At 36.7% G+C, this 27,357-nt stretch overlaps 7 protein-coding genes and 1 non-coding gene across 8 annotated transcripts, besides 1 other annotated feature; 3 read left to right on the top strand and 5 right to left on the bottom strand.

Annotated features, from left to right (window-relative positions):
* Positions 1-7,741: part of a sequence feature (similar rDNA-proximal regions on chromosomes 1L, 1R, 2R and 3R) that runs on past the window's edge.
* A 576-nt stretch (positions 7,742-8,317) lies between these two features.
* On the bottom strand, positions 8,318-12,892 carry C5L36_0B12900 (uncharacterized protein; the record flags this gene model as incomplete). The annotated part of the gene is made up of 1 exon (XM_029465680.1): positions 8,318-12,892. One exon carries the CDS (start codon positions 12,890-12,892, stop codon positions 8,318-8,320), a length of 4,575 nt encoding a protein of 1,524 aa, XP_029321540.1.
* A 1,746-nt stretch (positions 12,893-14,638) lies between these two features.
* Positions 14,639-14,711, top strand: C5L36_0Btrna4A. Its single transcript has one exon. It is a non-coding gene; the product is annotated as a tRNA-Ala (tRNA).
* A 136-nt stretch (positions 14,712-14,847) lies between these two features.
* C5L36_0B12890 (uncharacterized protein) lies at positions 14,848-16,359 on the bottom strand (the record flags this gene model as incomplete). The annotated part of the gene is made up of 1 exon (XM_029465679.1): positions 14,848-16,359. One exon carries the CDS (start codon positions 16,357-16,359, stop codon positions 14,848-14,850), a length of 1,512 nt encoding a protein of 503 aa, XP_029321539.1.
* An 827-nt stretch (positions 16,360-17,186) lies between these two features.
* On the bottom strand, positions 17,187-19,544 carry C5L36_0B12880 (uncharacterized protein; the record flags this gene model as incomplete). Its single annotated transcript, XM_029465678.1, has 1 exon — positions 17,187-19,544. The coding sequence occupies one exon, from the start codon at positions 19,542-19,544 to the stop codon at positions 17,187-17,189; it is 2,358 nt and encodes a 785-aa protein (XP_029321538.1).
* Positions 19,545-19,772: 228 nt separating this feature from the next.
* C5L36_0B12870 (uncharacterized protein) lies at positions 19,773-23,093 on the bottom strand (the record flags this gene model as incomplete). Its single annotated transcript, XM_029465677.1, has 1 exon — positions 19,773-23,093. One exon carries the CDS (start codon positions 23,091-23,093, stop codon positions 19,773-19,775), a length of 3,321 nt encoding a protein of 1,106 aa, XP_029321537.1.
* A 202-nt stretch (positions 23,094-23,295) lies between these two features.
* Positions 23,296-23,742, bottom strand: C5L36_0B12860 (uncharacterized protein; the record flags this gene model as incomplete). The annotated part of the gene is made up of 1 exon (XM_029465676.1): positions 23,296-23,742. One exon carries the CDS (start codon positions 23,740-23,742, stop codon positions 23,296-23,298), a length of 447 nt encoding a protein of 148 aa, XP_029321536.1.
* A 456-nt stretch (positions 23,743-24,198) lies between these two features.
* Positions 24,199-25,410, top strand: C5L36_0B12850 (uncharacterized protein; the record flags this gene model as incomplete). The annotated part of the gene is made up of 1 exon (XM_029465675.1): positions 24,199-25,410. The coding sequence occupies one exon, from the start codon at positions 24,199-24,201 to the stop codon at positions 25,408-25,410; it is 1,212 nt and encodes a 403-aa protein (XP_029321535.1).
* Positions 25,411-26,162: 752 nt separating this feature from the next.
* On the top strand, positions 26,163-27,314 carry C5L36_0B12840 (uncharacterized protein; the record flags this gene model as incomplete). The annotated part of the gene is made up of 1 exon (XM_029465674.1): positions 26,163-27,314. One exon carries the CDS (start codon positions 26,163-26,165, stop codon positions 27,312-27,314), a length of 1,152 nt encoding a protein of 383 aa, XP_029321534.1.
* Between the last annotated feature and the right edge of the window lie 43 nt (positions 27,315-27,357).

Raw genomic sequence — 27,357 nt, 5'->3', positions numbered from 1 at the left:
AGTATGGTACTGGCAGTTCTTCAGAGTATAAGTGAAATTTATTCCCACCAAACAATAGAGTGGCTGGTAAATAGTGACTTTTTTTACTCCACATGAGACCAAGATTAAATACATGTTCTTAACCATACTGATATATAACGTATTCACTATTCTACCTAAAACGTCGGCTATAGTAATTTGAAGAAAATACGTTAACCAACAGGGGTCTCGCAACACAAACATTGATAGTTGAGTGGTCAATGATCCTACGTAATACACCAACCACACATAGTCCATCTATTACATATACCCCAAATTTATCTGTATCAATGTGATCAACATACTGACAATATTAATTACTTCAATATGTTTTGATAACATGGAAACCTGGCCACAGATATTTTTATGTTTATTTCCCAACCAAACCAGTGGCTGGTAATTGTAGCTAGGGGTTTCGAGTGTCTTGAAAAGCAGCAATACTCTGACCAGTCACAAACTAAAGACAACGGTTATGTCATTGTAGTTTCATGCCGGTTGTTGTCTTATTCTATATTCTTTTTACATGATAGTCGCATCTACCTACTTCCACCGTTCAATGTTTCTGATTAACAACGTTCTGATCACTATCAACTACCAAAATTATGATTCTAAACAGCCAACGCAATATTTTAGGTTTGGTAGTATCAGCTATATTTACTAAGTAGTATGATTGGTACATTAAATTCAGACAATACATCTAAACAGACTAATATTGATCTTTATAACTTAGTTTTAGTAAGACACGACTAAGGTAAATAAACGCTTTTGAAAGATATTGCTTTAACTCTACTTTAGTTATACTTTGCTTGCAATAATAAGATGGTATTTAAGTCTGTAATAGTGCTACAACCGCTCATTGCCAGTAATTGTTAGCAATGGCGTCATTTAAAGATGTATCGATACTGCTAAGAATTAGGCACTATTGATAATCAAATTAAACTAAATACTAGCTGTATATGACAAGACACTGAAAGTCCTATCAAAGAGGTGGGATAAACGTTCTATGATAGGATTTTCATTAAATCAATGAATTAGTATCCACTTGGCATTTAAGAACAGTTCCATAATTCAAGGGAATAAGCGTGAACTTCAACGAAAACAATCATCCACTTCTTTGCTCACGGTTTTCCTTATGTTCATGGTACGATGGAAGCACCCTCTTATAGAGCAGCTGATGTTGCAATACTGCAGAATGGTGTCCATTGGTAATACCTTTATAACTTATCGTTTTTTGGAAACAACCTAATTGATCTATACGGAATACGCAAGTGTTGTCTAAATTCAACTAATGTTTGATGTCCATCGGTTATTCTATCGGTAACTTGCGTGTTAGAACTTTGAGAGGACAGTCAATACCGTTTGGAATCTATAAATGAGCAATTGGTGTACCTAACAGTTGTGTAGTTGTGTATTGTCGCAGTTATGTCGGATTTCACAACTACACCCACATGACTTATAAGCTAGTCAATGGCATAGTTTGATCAACTCTGTGCTTGGCATGCATATCTTGGTACAGCCCTGAAGGTGTATCCTCATGGACGGGCTTCCTTGAGAAGGCAATTGTAACCGAAAAGACACACAACCAAGGAAAACGCAGGATGCTCATCTTACCTGACTGTGGATCCCTAATTTTCGGAAAAAAGCGAAAATTTAGAGAACGAGTTTTTGCAATTCAGTAGTTCCCTTGAGCATTGGTTATCTTCTTTTCGTCGATCAGCAAGGAACGCCCTTTGTCTACAGGTGAAACTGCTCACGAATAATTGTCAGACAGATCATCTTAGGGTCAATGTTAGACCATACCAATTATATCCATTAAACTTGTGTGCAAGTATACAAAAAGACACAAAGGTCTAATGCATATGAGATTAAAAGTTCTTCAGCTGGATAAGGCCAGCTAAGCGTTCACTGTTTTATCGAAAGCCTTATAACAGTACTACTCAGTCCAGTCAGCAAAGATGCAAGAAATGCGGTTTGATTTAACTTTGGTTGTGACAATTGGTTGCATCTTTACCAAAAAAAAACAAAGACATAATAAAGATTATTATGACCATGGTTACTATAATCGCTTCATGTTCTGCTAATTGCCAGACTAAGAAATCAGTCTGGACTAGTATGTTATTGGATGATTATTATTAATTGGTTTTTACTTTATCTCATTTCAAGAATCAGGCCCCACGTACGATAATATAAAGGTACTTCACTATAAACAGTCTTGAAGCAAAGGGCGAACATAATTATACAATAGACGAAATGACCTTAATGTTATTGAACCATCTGAGTCCACGCATTCCTTTGAAAGTTAGAAAAAATAAACCATTTGGTTATAAAGTCTGGCTTTAATCAACTACTGCAGTGGCTGCTGTTGCCGCCATTGAATACACATGATGTAATCTCAAATGATAAAAAGAGCCACAGTGACTCAATCAGAAGTTAATAAGCATGCTGATAAACGGGATTTATTTTTTGACGTATGAGGTTTGTATTGAACCATGAAAATGAATGAACGGACATTGAGTAATCAAGATTGAACAGCATATAACTGCCATGGGAGTTGAATAGTTCAAAAGAATCATACATGTATTTCTAACCTTGATAAGCGGCTCGGACAGTATCAATGCACATTACCGTGAACACTTCAGACTAAAGTCAAGCTTTCGATAACCATTGTCCGCTCAACCGCATAAATCTTGTGTCACTGAGGGACCTCGAGTTTCACGCTAAGAAAGTGAAAGACGATGGTTGACAGTATCAACAATTAAACCTATGATAACATTGAAGCGGTTCAACGGATATACCATGTGTTCATTTGTAACATCAGCAGGAAATAGTGTCGTCTACTGCTAAAGACGCCGCACTTCTTGTCGCTTGAAACCCAAACTAGCGTGAAAATAGGCTTGCAGTGTTGATATTACCGGGATACCAGAGAATATCGATGGATCTGTCTTACTAAACCCAAATAATAGCTTTATCCATCTAGTTTGATTGTGTAGTGAATTATAAATATATAATGGCATCAATGGCGCATTTGATAATACGAATTCTCTATCGACGTAGTAAATCGTAGAAACTTTAAGGGTAAAAAGAGCTTCAAGAATAAAAACACATAGACACTGCTTAGTTCTTCACTTCAATCTTCATGTAAAACTTATACTTATATCAACAGAAAGGTCATAAGAATTTCCAGAACAGTAAACTCGGAATCCCCAGCATTTGTTCCCATTTGCATCCTCAGACCATGAGCGCATACCCATGACAAATACAACCTATGCCACATACCAAGCTATAGGGGCACATAGTTTTGTGGGAGTGTCATGATAACTGAAATTGTATATAGACGCAAATAACTCAACCAGCCCTTGTGATTTTATTACTCAACAGTCAATGAGACTGTTTATTAAATGCTTAAAGTACATATATTAGGATTAGACATTTACCAGAAATTAGCGTATCTTCCAAATAAGTGTTCACATGAAACTGACTCTATTATTAATTTAGGATACAAGACTGTAGACTCACTTCACATATACTGAATATCCGGGATGGCCAAACATAAATAGTATCTAAATATTTCACCAGCAATTGAACAATAGCTCCTTTCATAAATCGAGGTAACAAGATTAAACCAATTCTGAATGTATTTCTGGACGATATAACACGTTGACAAAAACCGTGGTTATCATTAAGCAAACCACAATGGATGTTGTGCATCAATCTGTGAAGGAGACTGGAGAGCTTCAACAATACACTAAGTGAACATTACATTAACCAATATTCTTAGGTTTGGTTAAGATAAACACCATTTGAAATATCCTTGACATCAGACGGACAATACTAACTGGTATCTAAAACGCAGTACTACTATAGCATTAGATGTAGTATTAGATCGGATTAACACAGAATTCCAGAGGTTGCAACCTAGAACACGTTGAATAATAGACCATACTTAACCAAGAAAAAAACGGTGTTGACACAAGAGCAGCAAATATTCAGGCCACATCACATAGTAAAACAGTCAAAATATTAGACACCGTTCCAAAATGGACTAAGACTAACCCCCAATTAGAAGTGTATCACTGGTCCGAGGAACCCATAAAAAATAATCAGCTTAACAAGTATAGGCACAGAGAGCCTGCTGTCTTAACCGAAAACTAGAGACCAGCAGCTATTAACACGGAACATCCATCAGCATTTAGAATAGGTCTACTCCAAATTGCCAGGCCAATACTCATTCGTTTCCATGACTAAGTTGGAAGCACACGCAAAACTAATATCTAGTCTGAACAGGTTTCAGAGCTGACACAGAACAAATGTCCCATTTACTAGTTTAGCTTAATAAAGTTAGCCTGTTAGCACAAAGAATAAAACCTTCAATATCCAAAACTCAAATTATTCCAACATGCATGTCTATTGATTGAAAGCTGACGCCCTGTTGGGAGGTCCCTTTTTACCATACGAGCATCTCTTAGAATACATTTCCACAATGATCACAACAAAGCTGAACGTAAAAGCTGAAGCTCAAAAACTCTTGATGAAGACTACCACCACTATAGTTTCATCTACGGCACAACTAAAACTCATCCTTTAGTGGTCGAGAAAGTTAAACTGTTCACTTTAGCCACAATTTAATCAAGCTTCAATCTAACTTCATGCTTATTATCACAAATGTTGAGAATAGACACAATTGGTTCATTACCTGTTGCAAACCGACGAAATTGCTAGAAGTTGGCAACATGCTGTTAATAGCTACACATTCGCAATGTGGTAATCGTATATCGGTTGCAAAATAATAGACAAATCATTATCCAATAACAACATTGCTGAGAAACACTTATTTTTGGGTAATACTTGAGAAAATAGCAAGTTTTTCATAAAAACGCAAATGTGGAAATAGAATAATGCACCATTTGTTTGTAGTATATCACAATAAAGCAGTGAGGTACAGAAGTAAGCACCATTCTCACCAAACGAAAGTACAAACCAAACTGTCTCTTTCGTTTGCCTTGATATATTCTCCTCTATTGCTGGCAAATTCTTTTCAACTTTTACTCACTATCCAAACTACCACTACCACTACCACATGCTCTTTCTATACTCAGCACTATTTTAAGCTATTCTGAATTTCATTGCTGCACAACTGTAGGCTTTAAAACTGAACATTAATACGCAATGAGCTGGCAAATATTTAGTAACCTTGAAAAGTATTAGTTTGGATCTAAGTAGTAGACTTTGACACAGAAGAAATCACGCATAAACAAATGGAACTAGTAAGAAAAACCTTCAACTAGTAGAATTAAGATAGAATTTGCTAAAGATCCTGTAGAAGGTACTCAAACCATTTGGGAAGTTGAAGTGACATTAATAATCATCGTTTGTATGAAGATGAAGTAGGTGTGCTAGCATTCCAAACCTGACAATGGTATAGAAATCAGAACAGTAGCTAAATGAACAACTTTGTTGTGTAAATTCAACAAAATAATAAACTAACTTGAATAGCCCTTGTGTCCTTGTATAGGCATACTTACCGCTTACTCTAAAATGGCCCTTTTTTAACCGCCTCCATTAACGGTATACTGATGGGATGTGATGTTTTTTAAATGCAAAAACGTATCGCTGTCAACCTAGCCAAAAAGACAACGGTAAGTGGTCAACCAGTCAACACTAAAACAAGTGGGTTTTGACTTTACTGAAAACTCAACAGCTTTGAACCGACAATGTTAGAATGATTTCAAAAACCTAAGCCAAAATACTGTATTAATACATCGAGATACAAAACGCCAATAAATGGTATTATACCACCTGACTAGTCAATCAACTTGGAATGGCGTACACGTGAAAGCCCGATAAACTCACGGCGTAGGATAAGTATCAATAATATATGGTAAGATCTGCAATCAAAAACAGCAACATATTCTGAGGCAATTTTGGTTGGCTGGACCATACACTTCCATAACACAAAAAGAGTTAGAAACATATATCGGAGACTAAAAGTCTGGTCTCCACTATGGCACTGCATTAGTGGCAAAAACAAAGCCTAATCACTAGTGAATAGTTTCTTCTAGTATAATTAGTTTGCTCGGAATATCAAACTCCAGCTCCTTCCCTTGATACTCCTCCAACACTTTGAAGATCCTCTCAAAAAGAATCTCGTATAAAATGAATTGACTAAAGTCAAATCGTCAAGGCATCCTAAACATTAATGCTGCGCTTTCAAATATCGTTTTTCGGGCGTTTGATCTAAAGCCAAATAAGTGTTGTTCAAGACACAAAAATATGAGCTCCTTGTAATCAACAAAAGGCAGAAAAATGCAGCATGCAACTTGTTACTAAGTAAACACACCAGCCTGGCTATCTTATAATCGGTTCAATAATTCCAGGCCCTATATCCACAAATGGAAATCAATACAAAATATCAGCAGAAAGTGCGTCCAAAAGTTATGGAATGAGTGGTTTTATATGAGAATGACAAAAAACGTTTCGACCAATATGAACAGTAGTCTCTTGAGTACATCCAAGTACAACTTTAGTTTGGAGTGCTGAAAACATCAGCATTCTAGAAAAACTTTAAAAACATCTCCCAACAAATCGAACAAATTCTGAATAAACCACCAAAAGTTTCAGGCATTTGTGTAGCACGTATATCCTCAAAGAAACTAAAATAGTTTGCTCATAAACATGTACAGCATTTTCAATTATGATAGTTCCATCATTAGCCTGATATCTGTTTAGTGTAGTCAAAGGTATAATAAATGAGCATCATCACATCACCTCAAAACCGGATAGAGATTTTTCCCAATGAATAAGACCTTCTAACAATGTTCTAATTCATCACACAAATATGTATTGTAACTTCATTTCAACCAAAAGCCTCATGCTTTGATTGCAATCTGAAAGCGTTTGCTAAAATCATGTAAGCAACTACAAATACCGGTTGCAGAGTAGTGGATTTCCCACTTTAGTTTGTTGCTGTGAGGTTTCATATAGAGCTTGTAACTGATCTATAACCATGAGTTAGGTCGCATCGAATATTTTCTATTTGTCAACAATAAATTGGTGTCTAGTGACATTTGCTGGAATACCAAACAAGTAAAGGGCAGAACGTAGAATAAACGCCTTTTTTAGACTCTTCAATTACCATACACTCGTACTAGACAGTAGTGTTTGCCCTGATCCCCTTTGTAGCTATCCATATTCAAAAGTTAAGTCTTTGTTAGTACTCCCTCAACAAAAGGCAAAAACATTCAGGATATAAGTATACATACCATAACAGTGTTCGTATAAAATCAGCGGATAAATACCAAAAAATAAACTGTCTAGTTGTTCAAAACTAGGAGATGAAATCAATGTATACCCTCAATTAGTTTAAACCCTATGGATTCAAAGCAATCAGTTGCCAAATATTAGATGACTGAGTAGACTAGGATTGCAGTAATCAAACAGTAGTGTGTTTTGATGAAAACACTAAAGTTACGAATGTCAAAATCAGATGATGATTGTGTGTAGGCAAAAGCAGTACATTTTAGGACTGCAATACCTGGTCGACATAGTGTATGTGTGGTCCATTTACATACCATCAAAAAAGACGTAATATTGTAAACAGTCAAAACAAACATCGCCGAAAGATAAAAATAAAGTCTCCCTTTTGGTGTTTTGAGAAAGATACGCGCATATACACCCGATAGCCGAGGCTGTAAAAAACACAATAGCCGAATTTCTTGGAAACGCGGTTTTTTTGTTTGTAAATTTCCAAACTTTTACAAGATCAATCATTTAGTACAAAAGGATAGTTAGTGAGAAGATTTCAAGAGTTTCGTACCGGGATAATAAATCAGACAATTCATAGCCTCTTTTTTTTGGTTGGTGAAAAAAACATTGATAGCAAAACATCGAAGATATAGCAATATTAAAAGAGTCCTTTTATACTCCATGACTTGTGTAAATGGCGTATCAGCACATATAAAAACACAGTAGGAAGGATCGAGCCAACCCTTGTTTAAGTTATAAACAAGAACACGATGATACGCTGATACTTGAGAGATTCTACTCTTCAGAAAGCAAGGTATGCATGGATAAGTTGATTGGGCAAACACGTCGTGCTACAGCTATTATGTGAGTTTAAAGGCAAAGACCAGGGTCAATGCTCCTTTTTGAAAATCCACTGAATACTAATATGAACAGCATGATATCGACCTGAACTATAAAAAGACAAGATGGGTTTTCAAGCTATTAAATACTAGGTATTTCTCTTGTAGACTTACGAGAAATAAAAACTAAATACATTAAAAAAGGAAATCAAGATTATTTATTTTTTTTGGAACCTCTTTGCTAGTGAAACAAAAGGACTAGTAACGTTCATCTTTCTTACTCTTAGGATGTAATAAAGACCAGCCATTGCACAAACATTAAATCCAATGTAGACACAGTAGAAACCAACATTTCTCCATCTATGGCTATACGACATTCCAACACTCTTCAAATATTCATCTCCTACTCTGTATAGACAGACGGCACAATCAGAGGTTGCATTTGGATTATTAACGTAACCATTGTTCGTTTCGAAGTAGTTTGCTAAATAATCGCCACACGTTGATCCACTTGGAGGTTGTAAGTAATTGTATTCTTGTTTGGAGCATTCGACTACACGTTCGTGTAGTCCAAGAGACAAAAAGTTATCCATGAAATACGTGAAAGGTGAAAGCCTCCACATAAACTTCCAGAACCCAGGCATTAGTTTTGGTGTTTGAACGACACCACAGAAAGAAATAATAAAATTCAAAGCTAAACCTGTAAGAACATTGGCAGATGGCAAATCAGGGGATGAATAAACAATTGCAAGCCCTAATGAAACGTAATACAGCTGGAAGAAGATACAATAAGTGAACCACCACATACCACATCTAGCAGCTGAATTATCCAATTGAATCGGAAAGTACCAGCAAATAAAGTAAATCGTAGAAAATATAATGGAGAATGGAATTTCTGTCAAGTATTGGCATATCATTAACAAGGACCAGTGGAAAGTATTAGATTTGGATTCTCTAACCTCATACAATTCTCGAGACGCAATGGCCTTCTCCTGGATTTGGTTGATTAATGGGGCAGCAACAACAACCGCTTGAAAACAGGCAAACATGACATTTTGCATACCCACTACACTATGCTTACTGTTCCAGAACGAAAAACCAGTTAGCAAACCACCGATTAGAAACAACATAAACTTTGCCATGATATAAGGTAAACTTCTGTAAAATTGCAAAAAGGTTCTTTTGAAGACTTCACGAAACTGGACGACATAGGGAGCAGCAAACTTTGAGGTAAGTTCGGAGTTGTCAGATGCAGGCAACTTCGATGTTTCAGCAATAAGGTTGGCAATTTCTTGAGTGACAGCAGCACACTGTTCAGATTGAAGCCATTTTTCATTCCAATCTTCGGTAGCAGAGATGGAACCGGCACCGATTGCTTCTAGGATATACTCTGCAGGGTTTTCGGTTGGCGAACATTTTCTTGCTCCTTGCTGTTCAAAATAGTTCAACAGAGTTTCTGAATTTTTACCAATATCACCAAAGTAAACAGTCTGACCACCTCTCCTCAAAAGTAACAACTTGTCGAACTCTTCAAACAATGTTGCCGACGGCTGGTGGATAGTACACAAAATAGCTTGGCCGGCACGTGCCAAATCCTTTAAAACTTGGACAATAGCCCATGAAGACTGAGAATCTAGACCAGACGTAGGTTCATCCAAAAATAACAATAATGATGGTTTTGCAACCATTTCCGTGGCGATAGATAATTTCTTTCTCTGTTCAACATTCAAACCATAACCAGATTCGCCTGTAATGGAATCTGAATATTCCTCCATGTTTAAAATCTTTATAACTTCATCAACGTACTCAATTTTTTCTTTGTCTGGTACGGTGTGTGGTCTTCTTAATCTTGCGCTGAAAATCAAAGATTCTCTAACAGTCAATTCTGCGATATGAAGGTCCTGCTGTTGAACATAACCAGTTCTCCTTTCAAAGGAGGAATCAATCGGTTTTCCATTAATAAGCATGTCCCCACTTACGACACCAACATCCACACGCCTAGATAGAACATTCAACAAAGTAGTCTTACCAGCACCGGATTCACCCATCAATGCAGTTAATGTACCTGGCAAAACGTACCCTTGAACATTGTCTAGCAACTTTCTATCTTCGCCGTCATAAGGAACAACATAGTCAACATTCTGCCACATGAAAATATCACTGGACCCTAACTTCTGATTTTCAAGGTTTGTGGTCGACCTTCTAGACTCTGAAATTTCGTCATTTATTTCATCTTCGGACTTTTCTTTTATACCAGCATTACTTTCGGGATCAACAGTGTTATCAGTGACACCAATAGCTTCCAAAAGTGAGGTAGGAATGTTTGCACCATGAATAAATAGTAGTTTGTCAGATGAGGCGACAATCGGATTATAGTTTTCGACTAAAATAGCATTAATCGAAAGGTAACCAAAAATGAACGCAAACATTATACCAAAGTTTCTCCACATATGGCCCCACGTATACTGAAATGCTAATTTCAAATAAATCATACCATCGACATCATTTCTGCCATTATATAGTTCCTTGGAAGGAGCAGCACCAACAAACCCACAAACTTGGTTTACCAGCGAATTGACGTTGCTGTAAGATGGACCAGAAGGAATCAACTGACTCTCTGAGCAAGGCATAACCTTTCCTCTAAATTCAGATAAGATTAAAGATTCAAATGCATATAGAACCGGGTTACAATATGAGAACCATTTGAACCACCACCACATAGAAGGTCTTTGAATCATATATGAAGAATAAAGAAGCATTGACATCATGGTTATACCATTGATACCATTGGCTGCAGATAGATCTGGCATGAGAGAAGCGAGCAATGTAAATAATGAAACAACAGCCTGCACAATCAAATTGACAAATAAGTAATAAATAAAAAAAGAGCCAGCTTCTCTCTTCAAATTTGATAAGAAGTAGATAATCAAAGAGAAAAAGGTAATAGCTATACCACGGACTGGGAAAGCGACTAATTGTTTAGCAATCAATTCGGCAGAAGGACGGTACATTGTGTAGCAGAATTGCTTATTCAAAATTGGTTTATCCATAAACAAATCTGCAGTTTCAGCGAGGGACATAATAGCAAAATAAAGGCATGAGAAGAAAAGAACACCACCTCTCGAAAAAGCACCGATTGTTTCTTCCGTTGTATTGTAATAGAGGGAACCAATAATCAACGACTGAATAACAGCGGCAGACACTAATGTTAAAGTATAGGCTTTATTGTTAACAAGATTGTGAAACCTCCTCTCACAACACAACTTTAATTGCTCGACGAAGTTGATTATGTATGGAGATTTTGAAGAAGTCCATTTCTGTTTTTCAGCAACTGCCACATCCTTGAAATTTTGGTTAGTTTCACTTCCATTTGCAGATTGAAGTTTTGAATCCACAGTACGAACCAAATCAGCATACTCAGGGGAATTTTTCCAGTACTGTTCGAATTCATCAGCGGTTTGTGGAATTTCTGATTGCTTGAATCCAGCTCTGATATTTCTGGCTAGAGGATCAGTCACTGCGGTCAAAAACTCCGGTGTAGTCTGTCTCGAAGGTTTCTCATAACCCATTCTGTAAAAAAAGTCAACGGCTTGATCAATAGGACCAAAATAAACTTGACGACCAAGATACAGAACAGTAACATAATCGAAAAGTTTGTATATATTCTCAGACGCTTGATAAATGGTAACAACAGAAGTTGTTTCAGTGATGTTTGTCGATGTTCTTAATGATTCTGCAAATTCTAGGGCGGTCGATGCATCCAAACCTCTTGTAGCGTTATCAAAACAGAAAACAGTACCTTTTGTTACCATGGCTTCTGCAATGGAAACCCTTTTTCTTTGACCACCTGAAATACCTCTGACAAAATCATTACCAACCAACGTTTTTTCAACGTGTTTCAAACCAAACAAAGTGAGATATAGGTCCTTGATAGTATTGATGTATTCTTTCCTTGAAACATTATTGATCCTAATATTTGGCGTCTTACACCCAATTGCAAATTGCATGGTTTCCTCGACAGTTAGGTAAGGAAAATGAACGTCCAATTCGGGATTGTAAATCAACTGGTTCTTATGGTCTTTGAACATCACGTCAGATGGAATTCCTCCATAAGATATTTCACCTTCGTAACCTATATAAGTTTTAGTTTCTCCTGATAAAACTTTCAAAAATGAAGAGCAACCAGCACCAGGTCTTCCTAATACCAAAGTCATTGTACCAGGTAGTAAGTAGCCAGTGGCATCCTTAACAATTTTTCTCGTCTTTGGCAATTTCTTGAAATCAAAAGCACTTCTTCTAGCCTCTATCCTATTTCTTATAAAAGCGTATGGTGGAAAAAATACATCGGTGACATCTTTAACAACGGAAGCGGAGGTGTTTTTACCTGTGATTGTTAGATCTTTGAAAACAACTTCACAGTTTTTCGTTTTTATACCATTTTCCTCATTCTTGTGTGCCATGAATTTAAGAATTGCCTTTAAATCAAAATCATTCTCGTCAATTTTGAAAGATTTCATGTCTGCAGCAGTCATATGGGATAAAGTTTTAGATAATGTTGAAAGACGCTGAAGGACTTGATTGTCATTGGTACCAATAGCTTCATTATAATGGGATTCTCTGGTAACTACTCTGTGGATATTCAGTAGTTCATCATTGAAATCTTCATTCTGACTTTGGTAACCAGGATGGAAAGAATTGATTCCGTCACTGGCATTAGAGGAACTTGGTTGCATTTTTTCATCCCCAGAAAAAACTCCCAGCTTTCCGTTACTCGATTCACTGACAGATGACATGGTCTAACAAGCGAAAAAGAGGTTGTTGACAAATTCAAGATAGGGGTGGGCCAGTGCAAAGTATTTGCGGGAAAAAAAACGGAGAACCAGAGGGCAACAAACATCTTCTTAAATTTGTAAATGAAAGAATAAAAATTGAATCGTTATTTTTCATGAATTGAACCCTGGAGTTGGGATGGAGTTTTTTTTTTTTTTCCCCGATGTTGACATAAGCACGCATCGCCCGCCATTAGTAATAAAAACAATCAAATCTCCAGCTTAGTAAGCACCTCCCGTAATTGAATTTTGTTGGTAGAGCAAACTCCGGACTACCGAGACTGCCCGCACCGGCTTTAATCCCAATAAGGAAAGTTAACACATGCCCTCGGCCGAGGTCCTTATTTGACTGAGAAGATCCTTATTATTTGATTCTTAGGCTATGCTGGAATAGTAGTATCATTTGCTTCATGCTCAAGGGATCTATGGGACAATTATGAGATTGAAAAATCTCACAAGTCTGCTCTTGAGTTAGGATACTAGAAGCTTGATTGTAAAACTGTTTACGAAAAACGTAACTATTTTGTAAAGACCACAAATAATACATTTGATAGCTGCATTTCCGTCTCCAAACATTACGCTACACAAAAAATATCAAGGCGCAAAATCCAAGATTCATTTTCTTTGTTCATATGCTGATATTTGATTTCTTTATTAGGGCGAAAAAAAGCGTAGCCGACTGCCAAATTCAATAAAACAACACAGGTTACAATTTAAAAGTCTAGGACTTATGAATCTTAGGTACTACATTTTAAAATAAATTACTTAAGATTGCACGTGTAAAGTTAGTATTAGAAAGAAGTTGAAAATAGTTTGAGTGCATTTTCTTTTTTAATCTGCATTGGAAAAACCTGTAGTTGGGCTATGTTTCAAATTCTTTTAGTCTTTACTTTTCAAAGGCGAGCAACACAACTGGAAACAATGATTCACTTTAGTTTTCATTATGCTTGGATGTGATAAAAGTGTCACTGTTTCAGCAAAAACAAAATTATCATGTTACTTTTTGGTTAACATGAGGCGCCGGAATCAAAAAAAATGCATATGCTAAAAAACAACATCGCTAATAGAAAACACTATTAATTCTACTTTATTCATCTGGAACAACAGTAATAAATAGCACTACTGCTACAAAAAAGTTATATAAAACATTACAAAAAAAAAACTTATAAAACGCAAATAACCTAGCATTTATAGAAATAACAATTGTGTTCTAATCTAAAGTCACATCGGTGAAATTATCTTTGGACTATACAGAACGCAACGACAACCAAAAGAATTAGTAAACAGTAGCTTCCAAATTCTTGGAACTCACTTAACTAAACATGAGCATCCTCATTGTGGCTGATAATGTTTGTGGTTCTGCATAGTTAATATTTCAAATGCCTATCTTAACAAGAGAGATTTCATGTATAAGTATACAGGACAAATATATTTAAAGTAAATATTACAGTAGTTCTTAACTTCATTTAACTACTGTGTGAAAATAAAAATCTTTAAGATTAAAAAAAAAAGTGCGAAAGAAATTTTACGGCAGAAATTATTAAAAGCAAAAAAAACTACAAAACGTGTGATACTTTCTAGCTTCAATGCAATTCTGTAACTAAATGAAAATGCCAATATATAATCGCAAACTTTAAAATTTATTTAGTACCAAAAAACTATGAAGATTTGAGTTAGGTTTAAGAACAAATTGAATGAATAACAACTACTGGGCGTGTGGCGTAGTTGGTAGCGCGTTCGCCTTGCAAGCGAAAGGTCATCGGTTCGACTCCGGTCTCGTCCATAAAATTATTTTTGCAAGTTATTTTTTTTCCCCTAAGTATTTGCTTCTTGATTTTCCCTTGAAATTCCACTAGTATATCCCAATTACAAACATATAGCATATTTTTATAAAAGAAGAAGAAAAACAATACAAAGTTTTATTCGGCATCGATACCTTCAACAACCAACTGTTCAAGTTCATTACTATAAGTGTGGTAAGTTATTTTAATGATTTCATTCTGCGGAAACTTAATTGACGGAATCTCGTTTGCATTTGAGGCCATCAAGTAACCGTAGAATATACGAATGATTGTCTCATCAGCAATAATAAGGACATCGTGTGACAACTTCTCTAGTTCTAGAATTAAAGGCTCGATTTTCAAAGCCAAGTCATGGTACGATTCAGCCCTAGGATATCTGTGGTGGTATGGATCTGCCTTATGTTTCTCATATTCCTCAGGAAATTTCTTCTTAATTTCCTCTCTGGTTAAACCTTCAGCCGCTCCTGGGTTTAATTGGGTCAACTCTGGTCTATGTTTAACTACGCAACCGCAATCTTTGAAAATCTGCGATGATTGCATGGTTCTTAGTCTAGTTGATGTCCATACACTCAAGCTTTTTGATATCTCGTTCTCAGGGAATTGTGACTTCAGGGTATTAAAAACTTTATAGATATAATCTTTTGCACTCTCTGTGATTGGAGGATCAGCTTTAAAACTTAACTTATTCAGTGAACAACGAGAAAAATAAATGGAATGAGACTTTATCTTAGTATTGAGAAGATAGTATATGATTTTAGTAGTTAAGAAATCATGTTTTAGTTGATTGATAAGTATGTTTTTACCAAAATTGTATGTTTGAATAAATGGTAAATTAGTTTTTTTAGTATCTAAAGTCTCGTACGATTCTAAGCTCAATTTCCTCCTTAATTGAAAGTGATTTATGGCATCTTGATTGTTCCAACTTTTGTAATCAGGAGAATTAATGGCATCTTTTATGTTGTTTTCTAGTAATTTTTCATCATCAACAATGGATTCAATAAACAAACACCTAACATTTCTGGCCTTAAAGTAGTTGTATAAGTTTACTCTATCCTTGGAGATACCATTGATGGCATCATAGATAGCAATTTGACCGTTTGATTCTTCAAAAAATTTCATCATATCAGATATCAGCTCATTTTTAATCTTCAACTTAAGGATTTTAGTATCAACATCATCGGGATTGGGAGAAAAATAGTATCTTTCGGCCAATTTTTCAAAGCTCAAATCATTATCTTTGTTTAAATCGGTATTCTTCCTTCTGTAGTCGCCTAAATGGAACAACTTGGCCCTAACACCTAACCATCTGAGGTAACGGCATAAACTGATAGACATGTTGGTCTTGCCTGTACCCGGCAATCCCACCATTATTATACATATAGAGCCAGCATGAAACATTTTACCTGAATCGGTGGAGTACATCTGTGCTAAGGAGACATGGTCAGCGGGAAGATTGCTGTGAATGGCATCATCCTTATTAGCTGTTCTGCTTCTCAGAGCTTGGAGATTTGCAGAACTATCATTATCAATAGTTCTGGCGTAAATTGAAGATGGGTTCCAACGCTGAATCTTGCGAGCAGAGTAGTTACCAGGGATCTTTGCCTCCTCAATGTTTGCAATATCACTCATGTTCGGTAAACTTACTATCAAAAAATAAGAATGTAGGTGTGAATTCGAATTTGTGCGTATGTTGCGTCTTCAAAACTTGCCTTTTTGGTTCTCCTCTTAAATAGCTTCAAACCTCCCAGTAGGTGCAACTATTTAGCTAACTTCTCCACTTGTAAAAATGCACCCCGGATTTTCAAACAACAAAAAAAAACGTCATTCATCCGTGCACCACAGAAGTTTAAAATAATTTTCGATTACCGGAGACGTTATTTTTTATGTTTTCCCTCATTACCGATGTTTTGTCATTTTTAAGTCTTAAATGTTAATGTCTTCTATTATTCTTCCCCCGATATCGAACAACTAGCAACCGCAACTTACTCCAGAATGTCCCTCTTTTTTGATATGTTTGTTGTTGCTTTGCTGACACCAGTGTCAAACTACGTCAACAACAAGAAGTGTGAAATTCTTGAAAGACATTCTCCTTCTGAAAGACAACAATTTGCTTCTCATTGGGTAAGTCAGACAGAAATCTATGGGGACTTTGTCAGAAAATATTTAGATTTTGATGAAGAAAGTGAACTATGATTCTATTACAACATAAAGAAACACTTTTTTGACAGACACATAATGACTACAATTTATTACACTTACTACCTTTCCTTTTTTTTCTTGTGAAATCTACCAATACTCATACCCAACGCATTAGAACCACTTTTCTTGTTTTCTTCCTTAAATAAATGTGTAACGCTATAGAAAGGCATGGAATCCATTATAAAACTTCACGTGCTTAATTTATTAATCACCTCACGTTGCCATCTCACGTTACCATCTCACGTTACCATCTCACGTTACCATCTCACCTTACCACCTTTACCTTTACCACTATACATGATATTCATCCCTGACCATTGAGGAACTTCCATTAATTTGACACGCAGAACAGCTCTGACAGTCATGTTGTTCAAATAACCGTCTCCCCTGATTGCGTTCTCCAAGATTTTCCACCCTGCGCTTCCAACGTTGGCATATTCAACTTTAGCCCTTGGACTTTCCCAAATTCCGGGCTTCACAATCCAGACTATTTCATCTTTTAGATACCCAATTCTGTACCCATCACTAATGGCCTCAGCCTCATCAATTTCCAAGATTATATTGGAGTTACTTATTGGATTAAACAAAGTCATTTCAACTTCCTTAGTAAATAAATGCATTATTGTATCCCTAATGAAAAAGCCTTTACCATCAGAATTACCCTCAATATCACTAGAAGTTATGTTGATTGGTATCCTGATTTTTTCAAAGACTTTACAAATACCAACGTTGGCACCAGAAATACTTGGAAGATCATCAGTCGATAACCCATTGATAGTGGCGTTCATTGTATTGCCAGAAATAAATTGGCCTACAAATTCCTCAAACTTACTTGCACGCTGATTACCTCTTGTTTTGATGTCGATTTTGAACTCCATAGGAAGATCTTTATTCGATGATTCCGTGTCAAGTATTGTTAATTCAATCAGTTGTATTCCACGGTGATTCAATACCAAATTGACAAAATCGATTGCATTAGTTATGTTTTCAATAAAGGTAGGTAATCGCATATTTGTCTGTGTGTCAAACTGCATATGCTCTTCATCGCCTTCAATCAGTTTCATATCGATTAGCTCCATACCCTTTTCTAAAATTTTGAAATTATCAAAAATAGAAGTAAAGCTAGTCAAATCAACAAAGATTGACTGGTCCAAATTTAGATTTCCAGTATAGTAAGGGGTTGTTAAAAGAATTGACAGGCCTAGTTCAAAGTTAGAGTAAACTTCGTTTCTATCCAAAATATTCTGTAGAAACCGAACACCCTCATCAACATCATTAACATCGATCAATAAATCTTGTAAAGTAAACTTTGAAAACGCTTCGTTTGTTCCACTATTTTTAGAGACGCTGCAGTTGATCGCAATATCATAGCCTTCCATTATAATATCACCACTGATATTTATGAAGAAGGACTGGAAATAAGGTTTTAATATTGTTTCAAAAATGGAGCTTATCCAAACTCTTCCATCTTTGATACCAATTTCAAAATCCTCAACATAGGTATCACCAAAGACCGGATCAATTTCCATGCTCGTATTAACCTTGGCCACTAGTTCTGAGAGATTCAAGGGAATATTGACTTGAAAATTATTCCAAAATTCATGTAGCCATGGCACTCCTATATTTTTTCCATCGTCATTACCGTTAACCACAAAGTCGAATGACTCTTTATTAAGCAGACAATCAATTATTTCATCTAAAATACCGTAGTTTGAAACCTCCATAGGAATATTGAAAAACAGAAATTTGAAAGGATGTATTGATTTTGACTTTTGTAATTCAACCGTAAGAAAGGGGTATAAGGTATCGTTAACGTTGACGTTTAAAGTAGTATTCAGAGATGGCAACCCGTGAATTTTTCCCATGGAAAGTTCTCCAGCACCGATAAATCCTTTATTGGGATCATATTGTATACGTTCAATCTGGTTTATCGATAATCCATCAATTATTTGAGAAACTATTTGAGTTTCAATATCATCGAAATTACCACCTAATCTCAAATTTTTATTAACGGAAATCGGGTATCCATTAACACCTAACCTCGTCCGGAGGTTAATATTTTCCTTACGCTGCAATGAATAAGCTAGTTGTTCACCATCGAGTATACATAAGTTTGAGTTGTTTAATTGGAAACTCCATTGGTTCTCCTCAATGGTAAAATCAATAATCGTCCCTCTCGTTTCCAATTCGGCAAACAGTGTATCGTTTGCGAAGAACTTCAAATTTTCAAATATCAGGATCTCTGATTCATTGAGCTTACACACCCATTCAAACATGCCCAGATACTGGAAACTCATCACGCCACTAATGCCAAATAGAATTCCAGGATTGGTTAATTCATTTATTTCAAAATTTTTGATGGAAAACATGAGTCCTCGTGTTACGTGCTTAAAGTCATTATAAATTAAACTTGTGAGGACTAATATGAGCAAGAGTATACCGGTGATCCAATAAATCCTTCTTCTGGTTTGTTGATAATACATTCTTGGTTCATCATGTAGAGTTCTTAAAATATGGGGTGGAACACTATTGTGCGAAACGGGAACCGGCTCAACCAGAAGCAATTGTGCCGTCTCATCATCGTCATCATGTTCATTGGGACTAGATTCGTTCATAATTGTTTTCACTTCACCAAGGATGGGAGTTGTTACAATAGGGTTCAGCCAAACAAAAAAAATAATTATCTGGTTAGAAGAAAAACTAACTGATTAGGAAAAATCTGATAATTTCTCATCCCCATAATGCATCGCTTAATTATAAGATGGACTGTCATTACGAACTGTGGTAATCTGTCCTACCAATCACGGGTGATTTACACTATAAATATATAAAGTTAAACAAATCTATAACTTACCCTTTATGCAAATTTCTTCATCACAATGTTCTTGCTCGATTTTGGCAGATGGAGCTGCAGTTAAAGGTACAGAGCATTTCCATTCACCTACTTGACCAATAAGTAAACCCATGGTTGGGGAATAACTATTCCAATCATTGGATAAGATGGATAAAATCTCATTCTTCAACTCATTTTTAAAGCCAAAGTCACTGAAAAGCTCATCTTCAAATAATAAACTGAGACTTGATTCGTCAATCTCCCTGTTTTTGAAGAAACAATCAATTTTTTCATTGACTTTGTCATTTTCATAGCTAACATCATCAAAGTCATCCTTGTCATAGATGAAATTAGAAAAAGCATTTTTAATCATCTTGATCGAATCCAATTTTGGTACCTTCTGAGATTGTAAATGGACAACAACTCTGCCTTTACCCAATCTGCCAATGACTTTCTCCTGATAAAATTTGGAGACATCAGCTTTATCGAAAGACTTCAAAAATTCAACATCTTTTTCGTGCCTATCGAAATCATAGTGTCCACTAGCGATTCTATTCCAGAAATAGTTTCTTTCCTCTCTTAAATTTTTCATCTTTTGCTCCTTTTTATTAATCAAGGCCTCTACATGCTTATTAAATTCTTCATCAGTCATCTTATTATTGATAAATCTGCCCATTTTTTCTACAAACTTATTGATTCTTTCTAGCAAATAAAATGTTGGATATTCACTTTGAATCAAAAACCTCAAGCCAAAGGTAGTACGTGTTTCTCTAGTACCTGAAAATACAACATAACCTAATTGCTCAATTGTTCTCAATCTATTAAAGAAAGGTTCATGCAAAATCTGAGCAATCAGCTCATTGATTATTCTATCACGGTGGTTTGTGATTCTACCTAGTTGGGTGAAAGTTTCAACACACGAATTGATATTATCAAAATCATCATTCAATTTCACGAAATGTGATGTAGGTTCATTTCTTATATCCAAAGTTCTACCTCGAGTAAACTGTGAATTTGTCAATGTCATTGAGCTTGATAATGACGGGAAATTATTTTTCACGATATTGTAGATATTGATAGAATCTTTCTTCTCAAAGTTACCTAGGGACAAGATTTCGATGAAACAAATTTTAAATAAATTCAAAGAATAATTCTTCAGGGATTGGAAATCCACTGCATTAATACAGGCAATTTCATCATCAATTAACCATGAATTTTCGTTGATTAAAGAAGAGATTGTTGGACCAACTTGCTCATAAGGTGTTGAAAACCCAAAATTTTTTAGATTTCTAAACAGCTTTTCTTTTAGGATATTATACCTTTTGATCCTCCTATTGTTAATCCAAGTAGACTCATCATGCGAAAAGCTATTCAAGCTTTGCAATAATTTTGATAGTAATATTTCCTGTTTGTGAGAGTAACCAATAATTTCCAAACTGATACCTTCTCTTGCAATGTTAAAGTTATAGTTTAAATTAGCAAGAGATGCATAATAAGATAGAGAATTCAACTCATCGTCCAACAACTCAACAAAGAGAGAAAGATATAGCGAATTGAGAGGAGTTGAAGTGGATCCCGGCAAATTAAATTTAATTGTAATCGAAGATCGAGGACCACTTAATGAGGGGTTCGCCTTGAACCAAATTTTGGAAAACTGGTCCAATTCTACCAACTTGGGGAATTTAGTTGGCGGGGTAGTTGTTAAGCTGAAATCGGTTGCCAAAAAATCATTTTTTTCGGGTAATGTCAATTTAGGATCTTTCGATAGATTGAATAAGTTACGGGAATCAAAATGCTCAACAACGTATTCAGTATTATACCATTTTTCTCTTTGTATCTCAGAATCATCAACGGTGCCATTGGCGAATATTTCGTTGGAAATTAAAAAGATTCTGAAAGTTGAGGGATTTAAATAATCCAATAAATCTGAGATTAGTTGGGGATCAAATTTTTTGGTGATTGATAAAGTCAAAAACTCATTTGGGGGAATATGATCGACTGTAACAGTATTAATGTCTAATGTTCTTAAAGGATCATGCATTGGAACATTATAAAAGCTTAAATCATGTAACTTTCCAGCAAATCTGGAAACAGTCGAAGCAACTGCTGATTTTTGCTTAAACTTGAAGGCATTCAAAGATTCCTTATGGAGTTCATCAAAAATCCATTTTTGTGGACCGTTATCTCTGAGCATTTGAAAATACCTAAACACGTCTTCTATAATCTCCCGATAATGGTTTAAACCCTCCAGGGTTAGCTCTACATTGATGTTAAACTCGGAATAACCAGGGGATATTTTAGAGGCACCAGAAGATAGGCCATTTGCCCACCCTTTTTCTTTGAAATTGTACAATAGAGAACCTTCTGACTCATGACCAATCAAGTGAGATATATAGTTATTTGGAATGTATTCCCAAAATTGATCAGTTGAAGGAATGGGGAATGACAACTGTAAGCTACGCATGTTTTTAATTGGTTTAACCTTGTAGAGCTGGTTGATATAATTTGCTGAGTTAAACGGAGAATTCGTGTAAATTGGAGGTTTCAAGGATTTATTTTCAATAGAAGAGAACATTTCAACAGTCCAATCAGTCAATGTTTCCAATGATTCATTCGACAATATGGACAGGCACATTATATTAGATGAATAATTCTCGGAGTGGAATTTGATCAATTCTTCTCTCACGTCCACATGTTTCTGCAGAGGCAATTCACCAAGAGTCACCTTGTTACCCGTGGAGAACCCATTATGGGGATGGGCATCGGAGGTGGACGATTTGGACAACTGGTATAACCTCCAGAGATCTGATTGTAAGTTTTTCTTGTTTTCCGAATCCACTGCGTTAATTTCTCTATCTTTACCAGACGGAGAGAAAAGAGGTTTGATGAAGAACTGCGAAAACCTGTCTAAAGCTCCATGAAGGGCATCATTTTTGATCTCAAAGTAGTAGTTTGTATGCAATGACGAGGTGAAAGCGTTTGAATAACCCGAATTGGTTGATAGGTAAACGTTATAATCGTTTTCCTTTGGATACTTCTCGGTGCCTAGAAAGAGCAAATGTTCACAAAAGTGGGCCAAGCCGGGCAAATCCTTTGGGTCGTTGTAGGAGCCGACATTGACGTCCAGAGCAGCAGCAGATTTATCGGAATCAGGATCATTGATCAATATTGCCTTTAGGCCATTCTGCAACTGGATGATTCTGTAATGTCTATCATCCAAATCCGGTTTAGGAATAGCAGCATCGTCGGCAAGGATTGTGTACGGAGCAGTCATGTGTGTATATCTGCGAACGTGTATGGGGAGGAGACGGGATGCGAGTTTCGAGAACATACACAGCTGTTCAAGAGTAACACACCACTATGGAAAGAGCCACCTAGTGTAAATCCGTGGTGAAGTGCAAATTCTCCGTGTCCTTTTCCCGCCAACGCGAAGAATTATCCTTTACCTATTTTACAGATATATCTACATAGATTGGTAGATGTATCTGTATATATCTATATCTATATATATATTAATATATAACCAACTTGTGCTATACATTGTCGTCATGAAAGACCCACCTTGTCTTCTGTGGATCGCTGCTCCCCCTCCCACAATGGAGGTCGTCGTCGGGGGGTCTTTCGGCGAGACTGTTGCCGGCAAGCATTGATTGTAGGGAGAGCACAACAGAGAGGAGGGTCTGCACGGGGGTCCATCCGTCATAGAGGATGTTGAGACAGATATGGCCATTGCTGTACACGTGTGGATGCAGCGGGATCGTGTTCCCGTTGAAGACAACCGTGGGCGGGTGGAACGGATAGTCACCCCCCGGTGTGTAGGAGACCACAAAGGTCTGTCCACTGTAGAGGGGGTTCTCCGGCACGGAGATGGACACCTCTATCTGGGCAAGCGAATGTGGGGGCGAGACAAGCTTTAGAGTGGGGTTCTCTTCGGTGACACCCACCAGGTCTCTGATTTCTTTCAAGAGACGTCTGGACATTGTAGGTGCACGACGGGTTAAAACGGGGTATCACAATATCTTACATTGAATTACAATGAAGTGCAACGTAAGTACAATACGATGCAACTAGCATTGAGTTCAAGGAAAAGGATGTTGATCCGCACAGACTTTTCCTGTTGGTGATTTTTGACATTCTATTGAAGAGGCTCAGACTAGGGAAGAAAAAAAAAAATAAAAACAATAAAAAAAAGAGGGGAGAGGAGGGACACGAGAAGAGCACCTGGGAAAACTGAGACGTGGCGTCTTCTCCATTTCGCATTTAGCATTTCGCATTCCGCATTTTCGAGTCTCGTGTCGAAAAACTTATTGTTACGTTATAGAGTAGGTTCACTACAGGTGGGTATCTCTTTATAGACATTGTTTAGATTGTTTGTTTAGTTTCCACGCTCAAGGAAGTAGTCCAAACAGACAACCACAAACAACCACATTCACACAATGGCCAGGTCTAATGCTAGGTTGGTCAGGTTTGCGTTCTTTGCACTCCTTCTAGTTCTTTCCGCTTACATTCTCTCCAAGGGATCCTCCACTTCGTACTCTGTCTCCAATGTAACAGGGAGTAACACCACCAGCACCAATGAGAAGGCTCCTGCGCCGGGCAAGAAGATCACAGCCAACACAGATGGCACCTCTTCTGCTCAAGAACAGGCGAAGAAGGCTGGTCAATCGGGAGAAAAAGTCAAGGCTGCATTTGTCACTTTGGCTAGAAACTCTGATGTTTGGGAAATCTTGGGCTCAATCAAACAAATTGAGGATAGATTCAACAGAAACTTTGCTTACGACTGGGTCTTCTTGAACGATGAAGAGTTCTCTGAGGAATTCAAGAAGGAAACCTCTAGGTTGGTTTCAGGTAATACCCATTATGGTTTAATTCCTCAAGAACAATGGTCGTTCCCAAGCTGGATCGATACAGAAAAAGCTGCTAAAACCAGAGAAAGAATGAGACAGGAACAAATCATTTACGGAGATTCCATCTCTTATAGACATATGTGCAGATATGAATCTGGATTTTTCTTTAGACATCCATTAATGGAACAATTTGACTATTACTGGAGAGTTGAGCCTGGTATTAAGATCTACTGTGACATTGACTATGATATCTTCAAGTATATGCAAGACAATGATTACGAATACTCATATACCATTTCCTTGCCGGAATATCCTGCTACTATCCCAACCTTATGGGAAACTACTAAACAATTCTTGAAGGAGTACCCTGGCTACTTACACAAGAATAACTTTATGGATTGGATTTCTGACGACGGTGGTGTCAGCTATAATGGCTGCCATTTCTGGTCTAACTTTGAAATCGGAAAGCTGGATTTCTGGAGAAGCGAAGCGTACCTCGCCTACTTTGACTATTTAGATCAAGCAGGTGGGTTCTTCTATGAGAGATGGGGAGATGCGCCTATCCATTCGATTGCAGTTGCTCTCTTTATGGACAAGGAGAAGATCCATTTCTTTGACGACTTAGGATACTACCATGTTCCTTTCTCGAATTGTCCAGTCAATGAGAAAACTAGACTTGAAAAGAAATGTGCTTGTAATCCAAATGATGACGTCACTTTCAAGAACTACTTCTGCAATAACAGATACTACAAATTGAAAGGTCTCAAGAAACCAGAAGGTTGGGAAAAATACGGTGATTGATCCTGCAGTGATTGAATCGATATTTTTCATTCCAGAAAACCCCAACGTTTCAAATGAAAAATCTTAATACTATATCATACATAGTTGAATGTGTCCCTTATTCTTCTTTTCCTTTTTTTTGCCTATACATCATTTCTGTTCATTCCATAGTGAATTTATACAGCTTCAAATTCATTTTTTCTATTAACTTCGTTGCAGACTTGAGCCGAGTTTTTTATATGATTGTATCAACCGCTTTTCACTACATCGGCGACGTATTTTTTTTTTTTTTCGACATGGCTTCATTCAGATGTTTGTGCTAGATACTTATCTCTTGACTATTTCTATTTTGTAATTCCTTTATTTACACATTATGACAAAATACATAGTTGGTAATTTTTCGTACGATTTTTCCATGGTTAGTCAATTAATCTGACGCACTGCGACAGAACAAAATGTCGTTACAAAGCGTGTGCTAGCTAGTTAAATGGTCTGTATTGGCATATCTGGAACGACAAACATTGAATAGTCTCACAGAATAGGCATCGTTGGAAGAACCGATAGCATATCACCGATCAACGACAACTCAAAAGTAGGGAACACTACTTTCTTGCCTGAACGTGCTGCCCAATTTTCTAAATCATGTCGGTAAAGTTGGAGAAAACTGAGATGCGGATTCTTCAAAAGATCTTCACTGCATTTTGTTTCAAATAATTTTTCATTATTCTTCCAACAACAAAACAAAAAAAATAAAACTGATAGTTTATGAACTAATGCTTTCGCCCGGACAAACTAAGAGTAGACTTATAAGGTCAATCTTTCTTGTGGCTGTCCTTATACTTATTATTTATCATGCTCTACCCTCATCCACATCGAAGTTAGATTCACAAAAGAGGTTGGAAAGTGCAGACACAAATGAAATATTGATGAAAAAGCCTACTGGAAAGGTCAAGGCAACGTTTGTTACCTTGGCTAGAAACGAAGATTTATGGGAGTTGCTTGGATCCATCCAAAGCATTGAAGATAGGTTCAACCATAAGTTCCACTATGATTGGGTTTTCCTCAATGACGTCAAATTCACAGATGAGTTCATAGAGGAAACGACAAAATCGGTCAGTGGGGATACCAAGTATGGTGTCATACCATATGACCACTGGTCGGTTCCATTGAATATAAACATAGATAAAGCACAAGCTTCTTGGAAGGAAATGGAGGAAAAAGGTGTATTATACGGTGGTTCCCTATCATATAGACACATGTGTAGATATGAATCTGGGTTCTTCTTCAGACACCCCCTAATGGATGAATATGACTACTACTGGAGAGTCGAGCCAAGTGTAAAGTTTTATTGTGACTTGGATTATGATGTCTTTTCCTTCATGAAGGAAAATGATCTGGAATATGGTTTCACCATTGCATTGAATGAGTATATTGAAACGATCCCTACATTGTGGGATACGACTAAGGATTTCATTAGCAAAAACCCACAGTTTCTAGCAAAGGATAATTCATTGGACTTCATCTCTAACGATGATGGTGAAACTTATAACACTTGCCATTTCTGGTCTAATTTTGAAATTGGTAAGCTGGATTTCTTGAGAAGTAAGGCCTACACAAAATACTTTGATCATTTAGACAAGGCAGGTGGGTTCTTTTACGAGAGATGGGGAGATGCACCGGTGCATTCGATTGCTGCTTCTTTATTCCTAGATAAGAGTAAGTTACACTTTTTTGAAGATGTTGGATATTATCACGGTCCATTTACTCAATGCCCCTTGAAACAATCAGTTAGAAAGAAGGGCCGCTGTTCTTGTAATCCAAGAGACGACATTACTTTCCAGCCATACTCTTGTCTCAACAGATACTACAAACTAAGAGGAATGAAGAAACCGGAAGAGTTTCTCAAATATTTTGGAGAAGAATAAACTTCGACTAAGACACATGTAGTTATGTAGAAACATTTATATG

The sequence above is a fragment of the Pichia kudriavzevii genome, chromosome 2 (assembly GCF_003054445.1).
Source record: "Pichia kudriavzevii chromosome 2, complete sequence".
Lineage (NCBI taxonomy): Eukaryota > Fungi > Ascomycota > Pichiomycetes > Pichiales > Pichiaceae > Pichia > Pichia kudriavzevii.
This window is presented reverse-complemented; position numbering and strand designations above follow the sequence as displayed.